Raw genomic sequence first — 16,929 nt, 5'->3', positions numbered from 1 at the left:
GTCATTCTTGCTGCTGGTCTTTTTCGCTAATATCTTCTCTTCTTCCTTGCCACATTTTTGGCAGCTGTGTGTTTCTAGGAAAGACAACAAGGATGATCACCTGTACAGTTTGTATTAACAGTACAATTCATGAGGAGCTCCAATTTGCCATGTTTTAAAATTGTATAACCTGCATAGTAATGCTTTTGTGCATCCTTACCCTTGCCAGAGGTCTGGTGGGTTTCTTGAACTGTGCTGCAGACTCTGTTTAAAGAAAGTCAATAGTGAATCATCCCAACTCAACCCCTCTTTGTAAAAGCCCCAGCATATTTACTTACCATCCTCAGAGGGCAGATCCTCGTCTTCATCCATTTGTCTCAGAGGAGCCTGTAACAAAAATGTTAATAGTGATATAAAACAACGAGAAGGAAACAGCCGCAATCTGTCTCAAACTATAACCCTCAGCTGTGAGACCACAATAAAACTGAAATTCAGCACTTCATTCTGGACCCACCTTGATCTCTAGTGGATTTTTCTGAGAAACCTGCTTGGCCTCCTTTGGGTGGTTCGCTTCCTTAAGTTTCTCGAGTCGGCTTTGTTCAGCCGACACACGAACTCTCAAGGTGTGAAAAGCCGTCTGCACCTCACCCACTCTGAAGTGGCCAGCCAGGCCTTCAAACCACAGGCTGTCACATTCACCCTCCTTGAAGCCTGGTGGTTGGTAGTCAGCAGGAGTGTCTTTAAAAGGAGAGCGGGGTGACACATTTTCATTATACAACCCAAGAAGTGACATTTGATGGTCAACTGACTCATTAATAGGCAGGTGTCTTACTGTCATCATAATAGTAGAGCTTCATGGTGAGGTAAACATTACTGGGAAGGGCTTCCAGGTTCTGCATGAGCAGGAAGAGCTTCCTGATGAGAAGCACTGAGGCTCTCTTGGTGTCCTCTAGTGTCACCTGTGTCTCCACATTGTTGTTCCTGTAGTTTCATTTGTAGTTTAATATTGTATCACTATGAACTAACCTGCGGAGGCTTCATCTATGTAACAAATGTAAAAACTGTATGTCCAACCAAACCTGAGTATGTTCATCCCTGGCCCCTTCTCAGTGTATTTGAATTTGAACTGATAGGACTCGATAATGCACTGCAAAAAAGGGGGGAAATTATTCACGTGTTTCTTTAAGTTGGTGAGACAAGTATTTAAAATAAAATTTAAACCATTTAAGATGGAACTTACGTTAGGTTCATCTGGGTTGGTGTACACCTTGATTGAATAACATATATATAGCAAATGTTGGCAACTTTTCTGTATTATGCAATTAATGTGTTAAATATAAATACTGCAGACTTACATACCCCAATAAACACAATCTGGAGCTGGTGAGAGGACAACATTGATAATGAGTAAAAGCAGATTGATATTATATTGGATAGATATGTATTGTATTGATTATTGACAGACCAAATGTCAGTCATAAACTGTGACAAATAATAAAAAGTCAGTCAAGTACTTGGATGCATTAACTTACATACTGCTTCTCCATCGCATCAAAGCAGCCCATCAACCTGGGAAAACAAGATTAAATGGAAAACAGAAATTAGGAAAGTAAATTAAGATCAAGTGCTGGTCATCAATGCCAATTTTCCATTTTACTTGGTCTGGCTTCTGGTGTTAGGGACAGTGCAACTGTAAAGTCTGGGTGCAATAAGGCAGACATATAATAAATACCATTTTACAACTTTGCTGGCACCTGGCGTGTTGCAGTCTTCACGTAAAACCTTGATGGACAAATCTGGCAAAATTGCAAACACAATCTGTCATTTGTAATCAATTAGCCTACATTTTGTCATAGCAAAATGCATCTAGATTAGTCAATTGTAAAAGTGTGTGAATTATCAAGAAGTGGAAAACACAAATTTGCTCGTGAATACACTTTTCACAATTTCAATAAAGTCTAAAGAAGTAGACGTCTTTATGTTCACCTTCCAGGTATCTGGACCTGTAGGCATCCTCTGGGAAAATCCCCCTGAGGTAGGTGATGGAGGAGACTGCCACAGCCATCATCCTCTTGGCGAAGACGAGGGATTCCTGTTTGGTTTTTATGTCGCTCTGGAATAACCCTGCCCACTAAAAAACATATTCCAGACACAGTGTTTGAGAGGAGAAAACATTTCATCTGTCACAGGACAGTTGACATTAGCTCTATGGCCACGGGGTGGCGCAATTACCGGTAGCTACAGAAGATATCTCACGAAACTCAAGTCTCAAGAATTTGACACTTTTTGATTTGCAAATCGTTTGTGTAAATAAACCGGTACGTATTTTCTCTTGATAAAATGTTAAGTATGTCCAAACCTCAGCAGTTTCCTCCTTGTTCTTCCTGATGCACATCTTCCCTGCCGCCATTCTCCCTCCTCCTGTCCGTGGGTTAGCAAGCTACCTGCTAACGAGTGAGCTAACTAGCATAAATATTTAATATCAGCTAATTTCTGATGGGCTCTAATTCCATTAACGGAACTTTCCTGTTACAACTAGTTGTACGATCTTGCTCAATGCTGTCTAAAATAAGTCTATTTAAAACCTACACTGGTTAGAAACGAAGTTGGTCAAAAATGTAAGTCACAAAGGCATTAGTCACAACCAGGCAGAAGCTAATTTTATAATCTAGCAATTCCCGCCAAAAGTGTGTCCCTGTTATATCTATTGCTCTGTCCCTTCCTACAGTCAGAGCGTCCACTTGTAGTGGACAGCGAGATAGCACTATGGCATAAGATTTAAAAAAAAATATATATACATTTTTATCTTTTAACTTTTCATTTTCAAAAACTAATAATCAACAGGCTTGTTTATCAGAGTCAAAATCAAATACATTAACAGAAATGTTGACTGTACCTCTCAAGATTATTAATTGTATAGGAGCAGAAAAAACACAGCTGTGAATAATATTAATGGCTTCCTAGTTTGATTTAGTTAATTGTGTAATCCAAGTCAGTGGGGCTGCACACACAATGGAAGACCCTATGGTTAAAACACCTTAACATATCTGCTGTGACCAGCTTTGATTTCACTTCAGTTATTTTCAATAGACCTGTCAGCTCAAATTGGTGTTTTATATTGCTTCATAAGAACATCTATGTATTGCGCTATTTTATTCAAAAGAATAAAATTTGTAGTCATGACAAAAAAGTTTAAAATCAGTAAAATAACAATGGAGCCCTAGACCTCAAAACTCAGGTCTAATCAACCAAGTAAAACAATCATTTTTATTTTTCTGTGTAGTGGCAAACCTTCCACACTTATATGGTTCAGTGTGTGCAGCAACTTCACTGAAGGAATCAATATATGGACCATACAATATAAAAAACAATAATCATAGTACCCCAATCTAATACGTGTCACTTTGTAAAATGTGAAGTTTTAAAAATCCTGCTTGCACCTGAGTGTAATAACAAACGAGACACCATGATACCATCCTGTCACCTTGGGGTATTCTTCAATTACACAGTAGTGGATGAGCTGGAGTGTAATTAAAATACAATCCATCACACCTGTTGAGTTTTGTAGTAAAAATGTCCCTTGAGGAGAATATTACACATTGTTTTCTTTATTTAGATGAAATAACTTTAGTTGTTCACTTAAAAAAAAACATAACATAATGGAGCGAAGTGTGGCTTGTGGCTTCTTTCCAGTAAAAATATTTGTTTGGTCCTTTGTATCTAACAATAGTATAGAATGACACAACAGAACATACAATTTGCTTATTCAGGCAAGGAAATAGCATACATTACCACAACATAATTACAGTTACACCAAAGTAGGTCACCAGTGGACTATTTACCAGTACTCTACAGACAACAGAACACACACACACATCAGGGTGACTACAAAAACTGTCTCCGACTTACACAGGCACAACTGTTGACTTAAATATTGTTCTGGAAATGTAATCTCTAAATGAAATCTCGAACAGCAGACAGCAGATGCAGACCATGGTCTTATTACTGCTTGGAGAAGAAGTCTTTGCTCTTCTGGACGTCGGGTTTGATTGTGTCACTTCCTGGTTTCCAGCCGGCTGGGCAGACTGAAAAGATAAAGACTGATGAGTCAGGGGCAAGCAGATGCAGTAAGTTATACACGTACAGTATTTATCCTTGTGCTATAGTCTACTTGCCAACAATGAGTACCCGGAAATGTTGAGTACCCCAAAGTTTTCAAAGTTTTATGTTAGAAATATATAGTATGGGTCCCCATTATTCAGAAACTGCCGGATGCTAACTTATATATATTGGGCAATTAGCACAATTGACATAATTAGCATAAATTAGCATATTTTGCCTATATGGGCAATATTTCAACAAAATTGACTTGGCTGATCTGGGCAATATTGGAGTGGTTTTAGGGGTTATTGATGATGCCGAATCCATTTCTGACATTTTCAAAATTCAAAATGGCTGTCTAAACCGAAAGTGACCAGATTGAAATCCATCAAAATCGGCCCACTGGCGGTTAAAATCTGGTCACTTCCGGTTTAGACAGCCATTTTGAATTTTGAAAATGTCAGAAATGGATTCAGCATCATCAATAACCCCTAAAACCACTCCAATATTGCCCAGATCAGCCAAGTCAATTTTGTTGAAATATTACCCATATAGGCAAAATATGCTAATTTGTGCTAATTATGTCAATTGTGCTAATTGCCCATTATATAAGTTAGCATCCGGCAGTTTCTCAATACTGGGGACCCATACTATATATTTCTAACATAAAACTTTGGGGTACTCAACATTTCCGGGTTCACAATGGGGCCCTATGGGCTGGCAAGTAGACTACTAGGGAGTGTGAAGTTTTTGAAATATATCACCTGCCATATACTGCAGTGTTTTTCAAGCTAACTTGAAATCTTTTAAAAACATGTTGGTATGACTGTTCAAAAAGTAAGGGCTGTATGCAGCAAGACACAGTATATTGGGCTTTATTACAGAACACAATAACTTACCTTCTCCGTGTTTGTCAGTGAACTGAAAGGCTTGGACCAAACGCAAGGTTTCCTCAACAGATCGTCCAACTGGGAGGTCATTGATGGTGATCTGTCTCAGGACGCCCTTGTCGTCAATGATGAACAGACCTCTGTAACAAGAATGAAAAAACAGCTCATGAGTCTCCAAAGACTGTTGGATGCTGATGTTCCCTGTCCAGCAGCATGTTGGATAGTTGGATAACCTTTTATAACTTTCCAAGAATCCAACATTCACACTCACGTTACCTCATGATTGGTCACTTGTTTGGAGGTGAGGGAGGAGCTGAGTATTTCGCTCCCCTCTCATTTTTGTTTTATTTTTAGGAGTTCTTATCACTTGTAATACACCGACTGTCTTCCTGAGTAGGCTGTCTGAAAATATGCACCATTATATAATAATATTGTATCTCCCTCCCCTCTACCACAACACAGTTTTCCCTCTTGTTTTCGGTCGGCAAGAACAATTATGCTCATGTTAGACTTCTGAAACAGTTCTGAGAGAACATAAATGACCGGTAGTATAGTTCATGTAGCCTAAAGGTGAGACAGTCTATGAATGCAGCCCAACAACAGCCCCAGAAAAGGGAAGTAGGTGATGGTCAGTGTTGGGGAGACTTAAACTACCGTACATGTAGTTGAACTACGTAGCTTAACTACAATTTGCTGTAACTTGCTGGTAGTTAAACTACATTCATATTTTGTGCTGCGTCAAGTATTTCAACTACTTTTTGGGTCATTTCTGTAGTTTAACTACTCAATTAACAAACTACAATTTTGGCCAATAACATTAAATACATTTTTTTTAAAAAGGCATGAATCATGTCATGACATGCCAAGCCAATTGGCTGACTGGCTGGCCCTGGTGTTGCCGTCATGATTTTAAACATTGTTGTTCAAGATACTCTGATCTAGAGTATGTCTACCTCTTTTTATTTTTTATTACATTTTTTGTTGACTGATTTACATTTCTGATTTAAAATTTACAATTTGGGGAAGGGTTTTCATTTTCTCTTTATATTACCCAACATGTCTATGGTGAACCTACAGTATGTTGACCAAAAATGTCAGCTTTTTTTCTTTAAAAAAAATACAAGAGGAATATATCTGCTGGCATGTGAATTTTTTGTAGGCCTACACCACATGTTGATTTATTTAATGCTGAGTTACATGAGTATAATTAGTATAAGTAGTTGCTAAAGCTACTTTTTTTAGCTGTAGTTTTACAAACTACACAGACTGAACTACATGTACGCTTGCAAAGTAGCTTCCCCAACAGTGGTGATGGTAGGACAGTCTTTGTTCTCCTATTCCCTGGCTGAAACATCGCTAGGGTGTGTCATTTAATGTTATGTTAAAAAAAAAGAAGAAAAAAGTATCAACTCCCTCTGGAAATAGGAACAGCAACTACTGTCGAAAAACTGTTGGAATTTCTTCAAACGGCCACAGACAGCACAGCTCCACGTCACACTCACCTGTAGGCGATGCCTTCATCTTCCTTCAAGACACCATAATCTGTGGAGATGGTGCGCCGAGTGTCAGACACCAGGGGAATCTTCATTGTGCCCAGACCGCCCTGCTTACGTGGTTTGTTGACCCTTTGAAAAACAAAAAACAAAAAGAAAAAGTGAAGTGATTACAAAGAGAACTGCATGCACATGACCATCCTGTGGACAATTAGAATATAAAGCTTGTTACTACCATGCGAAATGGGAGAAGTGTGAGTCAACAGAGGCAGCGATGACCTCACAGCCGATTTTCCTGAATTCTTCGGCGGCATCACTGAAGGCAATGATCTCGGTTGGACAAACAAAGGTGAAGTCCAGTGGATAGAAGAAAAAGACAACATATTTCCCTGCACCAAAGGAGAAAAGCAGATAAAACATTTGAGTTTGTCATGTGATCATACACCTGTGGCAATGACAGTCTAATGAATTCCTGTCTTTTGTTGTGTAAATTAATGTCCATTCAGGATATTGTTGGTATCACAAAACAGTGAATTACAGTCCAGAGGAGAGTGGCATCAAAGCTCGTCCTCCAACCAACAGAGGATGAGACACATGTTTAGGTGCGTACCTCTGTAGTCTGACATCTTCACATCGGCAAACTGTCCATCCGGCATCACTGCTTTGGCTGTGAAGTCTGGGGCCAGCTGGCCAATACGCGCGTTTCCTGCAGCCATTTTCAGTCGACCTGATCAAATGAAATCAAGTATTTGCATCATTGTATTTCTTCTTAAATCATAACTGTGCACAGGTTTTTTCATTACCAGGACAAGTCAATTATGTATGTCTGATACACGTTTATCTCACTTTGTGATGAGACACACTGTGCATTTTACTATAGGATTAAAACTGGTGATTATTTTCATCATCAATAATCTATTGATTATTATCTCAGTGAACCAAATTATCGTTTGGTCTACAGAGGAACTAAACGTAGAGAAATAAACAACTTCCATAGTGCAATATCAAATAATGTTATTTCCCTAATAAAAGACCAAGAGAAGCAGAGCATGTTTCTACTTTTTGCACAAAAAATGACCCAAAACAAAAAATCCATTGTCAACGATTCAATTATTTCAGCTGCAAGGTATTCATCATGTGTGCTACAGTACAATGAATGTATTGTGTTACCCTAAGACCAAGCATAATTGAATTGAATAATTGTTAAAAAAATAAAAAATAAAAAACCCTGTACAGATGTTATTAATGTGCACTGTCCCTGTTTTCAAATAAACTTATAAACTAAACTAAACTAGAAATCTTGAGTGATGATGTGTGAAACACACAGATATAGGCTACTTTGGTGAAGAGTTTTTAAATAGCCTATGTTAAACAACTATGATAATAAATGACAGGAAATGATAAATCACAATAGATGCAATAGATTAGTTGCTCAACAATACTAACCAGTCCCTTGTTCCTGCTTCTCCGTAGTGAGCTTTTAATACTTTAATACTCTTTGTCATAAGTGATAGTAAACTGATATAATCTCAGTTTCTGAGTGATTGTCAGACAAATAAAACACCTGTCCACTTCACCTTACACAATGGGGAATCGAACAGGCATATTTGCATTTTTAAAACAAAATCTCTCAGCTGATTGTTAATGTCAGCTGGAGCTGCAAAGGTGAAACAAAGTTTTAATATTATAGCATATTTTGTTTTTTTTCTCTCAGAGCGGCTGCCATCCTTCTAACACATTACAAACATTAAAGTCATATGACAGTTGGAAAATGTGTGTAAAACTATGAAATACGTTGTAATGTATTATTTGTTATTAACCATGATTACAAGAAGTGAAAAAAAAATCTAAACTTCAAATTAAACCATATAAAATGTTCATATCTAATGTAGGTTACAACAGAAGCTGTACAGCTCACTGGACCAAACCTCAGTAAATTTCACTGGTAGCCTTTAAAGACTTTAAACTGGCAGCGACTGAAACCAACCAAGCATTTTCACTTCTCACAGTTTCATTTCACAGGTGTGTCCGCATAGACATATCTAGGCTACTGCAGTTTTCAGTGTTGTCTATCTACACACTGCCCCAGCTGAGGTGGGGGTCAAGGTGAAAATATTGCATCCGTTAGTATTTCTCGAACTAACTCTGACTCCACCTGAAGGACCAAAGATTCTCAGGTTGTCTGAAGATTTGAGAGCAACTTAAAAAAAGAAAAGAAAAGGAAAGAAAAGAAAAAAAGCTGATGTCCTTAGTGTAAGTGAAAAGGTTTCGTTTAACAGCATCAAACTATCACGAAAGTCACATTTCCTCAACATTTCGAAACCTCCAAACCACGTTGATTTTCCATAATGAACAAGATTATGATTTTAGTGAGAAACCACTTGTTGAACTGTACAACTCAACAGCTTCGCAACTGAAAAACCTCACTAAACTAACGCTACGAAAAAACACAACAACTATCTTAAAGTGTACAACAGTGGTTGACAAAAAGCACAGAAGAGTGTATTTTTGATAGACATACCTTGTCTTTGATCACACCAACAGACCGAGAGCGGAGTGTAGGAGCAGACGGGCTCCGTGCGAGGATTTATATTCCCGGCTCACTTCTCGCGAGAGGATCGTTCAGAACGTGCTTTCAGCCCACTTTCAGCCCAATAACCAGCCAGTCTCAGTAAAACCATTACACAGCATGACTCTGCAGTTTTCATGATCACTTTTATGGGAATTTCAACTTCTTGTAAAACTATAGGAATACGGCATATAATGAGGAAGCAGGGTGAAGGAGATGACCACATGTCCACATGTAATGTGGTCTTTATGTTTAGTTTTAGTTGTCATCAAATCTGTGGACTAGTTTGCAAAGGGAAATCTGACTATCATTTATCCACTTTAGGAGCACAGGGTAACTGAATTCAGTGTCTAGATTAGGTTACTTTTCCGTTTTGATGCAGCATAACATTGAAGTCTATTATATATAGGCTAATTTTTTCTTTTTTCTTTTTAAAGCAGGTCTCTTTAATCCAGGCTAACAGCTATGCAGGGGTCAGGGAGTCATGAGGTTTTATCATATGACTCAACTTATTTCAGGATGTGTGGGGGATCCACTGTCATGATGAACAGACATTAAACAACACCTCCACAGAGCTGCTGCAACCTGTGTCCTCTGTTGTAGCCTCTTGTGATTCATTTAATTAAGTTAATTAACCTTCCTTCTTAGGACAAAGCGCTGGCAGAAAAAGGCCACCAGCAACAACATTTTGGATTTCTTGTCTTTCAACAAGTTTTCTCAGATGACCATGTTTTAAAACAGACAGGAGTAGCTAGGGCAAATAATAAAATAAATAAAATACCTACTTTGTTTACAACAATTGAAAGCATTGTACTTTTGAAATAGCTATTCTTTGTCTTATAGTTATTATGTGGCAGTTGTATTTGTGCATTCATTTCCTCCATGTTTCCTGGTTTGCCACTCATTACCAAACCTTGTTTCTGTTTACAATGGGATGTACTTCGCAGAACTGTGCACTGTTGCAACATCTTGAACTCACCCTGAAGGCATTTTTTATTCTCATTTCCTCCTCGCCACTGCTATATTTACATAATGACTAGGCTGAGGGAAAACATACTTATTTAGGCGTTGTCACACTGGCAGCAGTTTCTATAGGGTGATAACATTTTGATTTCAATGTCATGAAATTTTAAGGTGCAAAAAAAGCAAACAATTGTTTAGTTTGATGCCTCATATGCCCAAGATATCACATAATTCCTGTCGTTAGTCCGGAGGGTAGTTGATAAAACTTTGTAAGCCCCTCCTTTTTAATAACTGAATATGTAGTCCTGATGTGACTGTAGTGTTGTCACATCTGTTGACACCACAGGACGGTTGTTAAAACTCAAGAAGTCACTTTGGACCCTATTTTATTTTTGATCATTTTTTACTGAATCTCAAGTGACATGTTCAATCAGGACAACCTGATATAGCCAAATCTTACTTCACGCTCTGGCGATATTTAATATCTGATGTCCAGGAAATGAAATTCTGTGTATGTTTTCAAAATTAGTTCATTTGAGTCTGGGGGCTGTTATCAGCTCATACAGTCCCTCCATCAGGCCTCTTTTCTCCGCTGTCACAGAGTGATGTCTTTGCATGCGGTTGCCATGGGCACCGCATCAAGGGCCAGATAAGAGGGAGACACACAATAACCTCCTGTTAGAAGCACCGCGGTGTCCTGTAGTGATCAAACGCTGCCCAGCGTTCATCTCCTGTCTTACAATATGCCCATAATTACTGCATCTGCTCCACTGCTTATTCCAAAGCAAATGAACATTTGAAGAGCACTTAGGCTATGTGTCTATCATCCTGGGTGCGCTCAGCTCTGCAAAATGTCAAAACTGTTTTTTTCCAAATGGAAGCAGTGGTGGATTGAAAGATTGCTGCAAAGTAGTGCTACATTTGATATTAGTAAATGAATGCAGTTCAGAGAGAATTATTCTCTTTGAATAATTCTTCAAGAGCATTGACATGAATGTCTGCAATGTCATTGAAGGCTTCACGTTGTTCACATTGTGTTCAGTGATGAGTTCATTATACATTTCTGCACTATGGGGTTTTTATTATTGGATCAGCCCAAATACACCCATGAAAAGCAGTAAAAAAAAAAAATGGACTAGGTTAAAAATGTGCTCTCAGTAAACTTACTTTTGTCGCCTAACAGTGACAGAGTGACATTTAATTAGTTTTGCAAAGTGTATTAATTATATTTTCTACTAAAAGTTAGATGAGAAGATTGAATAGATGATATGTTATATGGCAGGGTGAGAACACAGATCAGTGTGTGCTTTCATGGCAAACATTATGTAAAGCCTTCAATCCACTCCAATATTGGAAAATAAATTTACTAAATCTGAGATTAAATAAGATCTGGTACCATTGGTGGTAGATTTAACTGAAAATTATAGCTATTATGACAGTGTGAGGTGCAGCCTCAGTGTGGGGCTGATTGGGTGCCAGGTCCAGACTTGTCTTGACAAGGCTGTGACACAGTGGAGTCAGCAGGAGCAGCTCAGAGGGGAGCTGCACAGTCCCTGTCCCTCACAGCAGGACATGACAGCCGTGTACTGCACTTTTACGCACATGCTCAAACACATACACCACTAGCAACGGCAACTTTTTACTGTTAGAGCTGAACAACTCAAATAAAACACTGACATGTGTTAATGATAGAGGTGGTAGTAGGCTTTTAAATCTATATTATTAAGAATATACTGCTTGCTAATAAAAAAAAAAAGAATAATAATATAATTACAATTAACTGATAGAATATTTAGAAATGAATGGTTATACACAAAGACAGACAGAATACCCAGTCTATCCCAAAAAAACTTGAAATAATCAAGTATATTGTGACAAATCAGCTTGAAGAAATGTTATTTGATGCTCATGGCAAAGGTCATTGAGTCATTTTTATTCAACGTGCTTTTCCACGCTCAACAAGATATTATTTTTTGCTGATTTTGATGATGCCCATTTACATCATGATGGCTTTTATAACTTGAATGTATCATTCATACTGTACATAGATAGTTCCTCTTGTAGCACCCTGTGCCTTTAAGAAATCTCCCGCGCTAGTTACGAACCCGGAAGTCGACAGGAAAGTGCAGGGATATTTCGCGCCAAATTGAAACAACAGCTCAGCCAGTGTGAGCAGCGGGAGAGACGAGCTGATAGACCAACCAACTCTGCTCTTAGTTTCTCACTTCAGTCAAGGTAGGTAGTTTGTGCTTTGAACCGTCAACCTGCACCGCTACGAAGACTTGAATGTTGAGCTCGTCCAAAGGTCCGGTTCTCGGAGCGGAGGTCAAAACGTTGTTTTCTCTCTGTCCAGTGTAGACAACATGGAAGAGGCCAACAAGCTCATCGGCGAGGGCAAGAAGCACCTGGTGATGGGGAAGGTGGTGGAGGCGGTGGGGTCCCTGCAGGAGGCCTGCGGCATGCTGTGAGTTAACCAGCAGACAAAGGAGCCTGACGCTCCCAAAGACCTTATTAAACACACACAAACACACACACACACACACACACACACACACACACACACACACACACACACACACACACACACACACACACACACACACACACCACACAACACACAACACACACACACAAAATTAAACCTGCTCGTCACACACAGCTGGAGCTAACAGGCTTCAAATGAACAAGCTCAAACAAGTGAAGCTACATGATATTCCTTTTACAGCAAAAACAACAATGTTAATGACAAGTTTTTTTTAAAAACATAAAATAAGTGAACATTGTATCTGAAAAGGTAAAATAGGCTACTCAATTGTACAGCTTTATTTATACACTTCAGTTTTCAATACAAGTGGCGAAGTGCTTCACCTGAGTCAAATATAAAAAATAAAACAAATCAAAGAGTGAAATATAGACAGTACATGCTTACAGGAGAGGGTCGACCCAGACTTGACCTAGAACTGATTAAAATAATTTTAAAATGTCATTCTCTAATGTTTTTGATGAATATTTTGAAGTTTGTTAATGCTGCCTTTTAGAGAGTCAACAGTCCAGTATTCAGCAACATTCAAACGGCTGATGTGAAATAAAGAAAAGCAACAAATCTTCACATTTCAGAATCTGAAGCCATCAAATATTTGATATTTTTCCTTTAATTTTGCCCAATGATTAGACTCGAGTGGTTGAGATTTGTTGAGTCACTATAAATCAGCTAATTTCAGCTCTAATCACACATGTAAAACTTGACTTTTTCCTCTAATCGTAGAGCTAAAAAGTACGGCGACACAGCAGATGAGTGTGGAGAGGCTTTCTTCTGGTGCGGTAAAGCTCTGCTGGACTTGGCTCGGTAAGCACATGACATTTTTAGTATTGACTCGCTGTTTCAGAAAAATAGTTCAGACCTAAGTGACTTTATTGTCGTAGGATGGAAAACTCAGTTCTGGGTAACGCTCTGGAGGGAGTGCCAGAGGAGGAAGAGGAGGGTGAGGCGAAACCCAAAGACTCAAACGTTGAGAGCACAGAAAACATAGATGGTGAGGAAGACAAGTCGTCTATCTTGACTTATTTTTCTTTCTTCTTGGGCAAATTTTTGTGCATTAATTTCTCTAAAAGACATTAACACTGCTCATCGTAACTCTGCTCTCTGATCACAACAGACAAGACCAGAGATGAGCTGAGGGTTCAGGTGTACGACGCCATGGCAGAGAAGAAAAATGAAGACGGTGGGACGACTGAGGCGAAGCAGAGCGAAGATACAGAGAAAAGTGGTGATGCTGAAAAAGCCAAAGCTACTGACAAGGAACAGAAAGTAGAAAAGGAAGAGGGTGGTGAGGAAAAGAAGAGCAAAGCTGATGAAAGCAAATCTGCTGAAACTGAAGAGAAGAAAAGCAAGGAGGTTGACACGGAGAACAAGGAAGCTGAGAAGGAAAACAAGGAGGAGGAATCAGCAGAGAAGACAGAGGAAGGAGAAGGTGCCCGGTCCCATTTGTCCTCGATTGGAGGTTTTGATTGTAAATGGCACCATGATAATTGTAATGGCACGTTGACCAGTTAATCTAAACACTTGATGTCTGTGACGTCTTCAGATGGTGAGGAAGAGGTTGAGGAAGAGGACGGCGATGATGCAGAAATGGAGGGAGACGCAGCGGAAGAGCAGGGTGAAGGAGAGGGCACCGCTGAGAAGGTACTTGACCAATCGGCACAAGTGCACGTCGGAATAACTCGGCTCAACGGGTGACCTTTGTGTCGTAACATCTGTGTGGTTGAATTTCAGGACAGCGATGACGAGGAGGTGGGGAACCTGCAGCTGGCCTGGGAGATGCTGGAAGTGGCCAAAGTCATCTACAAAAGGTAGCGGAAACTCCAGATGTGGTCTGAGCCATGGTTGAACATCACAGAGCTACAGCTTCCTCACTAACTATGCTTTTTGTTTTTAAATAAGGAAAGAGAGCAAGGAGGATCAGCTGATGGCAGCCCAGGCCCACTTGAAACTGGGTGAAGTTTCCTCTGAATCAGGTACAAACAAGTTGCTCATGTTACAAATGTCTGAGGGGGAGAAGGACAATGTCAGATCTCATAAGGATGGAGCGATAAATCAGTTTTAATGTCGACAACGTACAGTGGTCGACGCCTCTTGGGTGTGAACGTTTGCTGTGTTCAAAATACAAGCAACATGACGTCTGAACTATGAGATGAGGAGGTTGTCATTTTTCTGCAGTGTTGTTGGCTAGATTTCCCTTTTGAAAATGATCAATTAAAGTAATTTAGTTGCAGGTCTAAATTCTCTCAAGTTGAAAGTAGAGTCATGGAGAAATTAAATAATTAAACTTGGTCATTTGAAATCGTCCTCATTGAGAGATGGGTGCTGACTTGATGCCTTTTTTTCCTCAGGAAACTACAGCCAGGCGTTGGAGGATTTCCAGGAGTGTCTGAAACTGCAGCTGAAGCACCTGGACTCCAACAGCCGCCTGCTCGCCGAGACTCACTACCAGCTGGGCCTGACCTACAGCCTGAACCTTCAGTACAGCCAGGCCATCGAGGAGCTCAACAGCTCCATCTCTGTCATAAAGACCAGGCTGGGTGAGCAGAGTTGTCTCTTGTAGCTGCTTTCTAATAGTTGTGCCCGTCCGAGTCGAAATGTTAATGCGTCTGTCTACCTCGTCTTGCAGAGAAACTGCAGGAGCTGCTCGACAAGGCCGACGGCCCCGACGCTCTACCAGACGAAAGGAAAGAGATGGAGGAGCTGAAGGCTCTGCTTCCAGAGATCAAGGAGAAGGTGGAGGACGCCACAGAGGGACAGAAGACTGCTTCTGAGGCTGTGAAGGGAGCACTGGTGAGTTCAGGATGATTTTAACTTTACTCCAGTGAGAAGCAGATTTATGACACTTCTCAGTGCCATTTAGTGCCATCACAGATTGGTGATACTGTGCAGTAGTTTTCATATCTATCTAATGTGAAAGGTTGTGCAACACTTTGCTAAAAATCAGTGTCTATGCTGTAGAAACGATGGTGAAATAAAAAGGAAAACATCAGGCCTCTACACCAACATCATAACCACTATTGTTTAGAGCTTGGCACCGAGCCTTAAAGAGTCTAACATGTGCCCAGTCTATGATGGACCGCCATTCACACAGCTAATATTCACACCTGTCTGTCTAAAGTCTTGCAAGCATTGAATCAAGTCTATCAAAATGTGTTGGTCTGGTGGTGGATTATACTGCAGGAAGCTGTTTTTAATCTTTTCTGGAGTTTGATTCAGCCACTGCCTGTAACATGTTTCAATCTACAGTGAGTTACATGCATGTCATTTTAACATGCTTTTTAATGTTGTGTTGTCAGAATGGAGAATCCACTTCCTCTGCGTTTCCTGGGTCCACTGTACAGAAGAATGGAGACACTTCCTCCAGTTCAAAAGTAAGTTTCAGTGTCATATTTTATGGACAAATGTTTCTTCTAACAATTAGAAGAAACATTTGTCCATATTTTTAGATTTTATCATCCACAAAAACACTCGTTCAAATCTTCACTTTTACTGAGACCTTTCATCTCATGGTTTGGTACCTTCCAGATTAATGGCACATCGACCAGCAATGGGGTCAGTTCTACCAACGGACACGCCACCACTGCTCCAGTCTCTGATATCTCCCACCTGGTCAGAAAGAAGGTGAGGGTTGTTTTTATATTTTTTATTTTGAATGAAGACATGGAAAAATAGGAAAGATGTGAATGAACCCGTGTGCTGTATTTCAGAGGAAACCAGAGGAGAGTCCAGTGAAGGAGGGCGTGCTGAAGAAGGTGAAGCAGGATGATGCTCAGAAGACTAATGGGGTGCAGGAGCCTCACACTGACGATGGTCACAAAGCCAACGGAGACACTAATGGACACGCTAAGAGTATGGAAGTCGAGAGGTAGGTAGTTGCCATGTTTCGCTACATGACCACAACTATTAAATTCGCTGTTTATAGTTCATAACAAGAACATCAAAGGCCAATACACCGTTTCTTTAATGATGACATACCTGAAACGTCAGTTGAACCGTTGTTGCTACGGTCCGTCTAATTAAAGTCTTCTCTCTTTCAGTCAGTGAAGCTGAATTCCTCCCAGACCTTTGTTCCCGCCCAAGAAGAGATTCACCATCACCCTGAGCTCTTACCGTTGTTCTGCACTTGTTTGTAAATGTTTGTATCTTTTTCTATACGTTATGTAACCTGTGAAGTTGAATAAAGGATATAGTTTGATTAAAAAAAAAGTTTGGTGTCTGAAAACTGATCCCCAGTAATGTGGCTTTAGTTGGGTATATTTTGATTTTGTTGTAAGGATGAGCTACCAGTACATGAGGAAGGAGGAAGTTTTAACCCTGGCAATAGTCAGTGAGTCAGTTATGTACAAAATGTGACAGATCAAACGCCAAATAACACTGTGGCCCTGTGTAGTC

General features: G+C 39.8%; 3 protein-coding genes across 3 annotated transcripts; 1 reads left to right on the top strand and 2 right to left on the bottom strand.

Moving 5' to 3' along the window:
• Positions 1-26: 26 nt before the first annotated feature.
• On the bottom strand, positions 27-2,389 carry zte38 (zebrafish testis-expressed 38; the record flags this gene model as incomplete). Its single annotated transcript, XM_083991335.1, has 12 exons — positions 27-74; positions 200-243; positions 318-366; positions 494-717; positions 812-960; positions 1,059-1,126; positions 1,220-1,246; positions 1,339-1,359; positions 1,512-1,548; positions 1,712-1,775; positions 1,966-2,110; positions 2,339-2,389. The coding sequence occupies 12 exons, from the start codon at positions 2,387-2,389 to the stop codon at positions 27-29; spliced, it is 927 nt and encodes a 308-aa protein (XP_083847461.1).
• Positions 2,390-3,567: 1,178 nt separating this feature from the next.
• Positions 3,568-9,055, bottom strand: prdx1 (peroxiredoxin 1). Its single transcript, XM_083991186.1, has 6 exons — positions 8,985-9,055; positions 7,074-7,190; positions 6,699-6,852; positions 6,473-6,595; positions 4,980-5,110; positions 3,568-4,064 (listed from the first exon to the last, which is right to left on the bottom strand). Exons 2-6 carry the CDS (start codon positions 7,177-7,179, stop codon positions 3,982-3,984), a joined length of 597 nt encoding a protein of 198 aa, XP_083847312.1. The 5' UTR covers positions 7,180-7,190; positions 8,985-9,055; the 3' UTR covers positions 3,568-3,981.
• A 3,123-nt stretch (positions 9,056-12,178) lies between these two features.
• LOC311000237 (histone-binding protein N1/N2-like) lies at positions 12,179-16,663 on the top strand. The gene is made up of 14 exons (XM_083990895.1): positions 12,179-12,230; positions 12,349-12,459; positions 13,261-13,341; positions 13,419-13,528; positions 13,652-13,966; positions 14,081-14,178; positions 14,269-14,345; positions 14,437-14,510; positions 14,886-15,074; positions 15,164-15,327; positions 15,834-15,908; positions 16,063-16,158; positions 16,245-16,402; positions 16,575-16,663. The coding sequence occupies exons 2-14, from the start codon at positions 12,359-12,361 to the stop codon at positions 16,579-16,581; spliced, it is 1,545 nt and encodes a 514-aa protein (XP_083847021.1). The 5' UTR covers positions 12,179-12,230; positions 12,349-12,358; the 3' UTR covers positions 16,582-16,663.
• Positions 16,664-16,929: the final 266 nt, after the last annotated feature.

The sequence above is a fragment of the Trachurus trachurus genome (genome assembly GCF_905171665.1).
Source record: "Trachurus trachurus genome assembly, chromosome: 17".
NCBI classification, from domain to species: Eukaryota; Metazoa; Chordata; class Actinopteri; order Carangiformes; family Carangidae; genus Trachurus; species Trachurus trachurus.
The sequence above is the reverse complement of the archived record's forward strand: the minus strand, read 5'-3'. Positions and strand labels throughout refer to the sequence as shown.

What these genes read in the sequence shown, in the direction of transcription:
- prdx1 (XM_083991186.1), bottom strand. Translation starts at nt 7,179, where the DNA reads ATGGCTGCAGGAAACGCGCGTATTGGCCAGCTGGCCCCAGACTTCACA. An exon ending in CACTTCTCCCATTTCGCATG is followed by an intron (nt 6,596 to 6,698) that starts GTAGTAACAAGC and finishes TGTTTTTCAAAG; the next exon opens with GGTCAACAAACCACGTAAGC. An exon ending in CACTGACAAACACGGAGAAG is followed by an intron (nt 4,065 to 4,979) that starts GTAAGTTATTGT and finishes TTATCTTTTCAG; the next exon opens with TCTGCCCAGCCGGCTGGAAA.
- LOC311000237 (XM_083990895.1), top strand. Translation starts at nt 12,359, where the DNA reads ATGGAAGAGGCCAACAAGCTCATCGGCGAGGGCAAGAAGCACCTGGTG. An exon ending in CAGGAGGCCTGCGGCATGCT is followed by an intron (nt 12,460 to 13,260) that starts GTGAGTTAACCA and finishes CTCTAATCGTAG; the next exon opens with AGCTAAAAAGTACGGCGACA. An exon ending in TGAAGTTTCCTCTGAATCAG is followed by an intron (nt 14,511 to 14,885) that starts GTACAAACAAGT and finishes TTTTTTCCTCAG; the next exon opens with GAAACTACAGCCAGGCGTTG.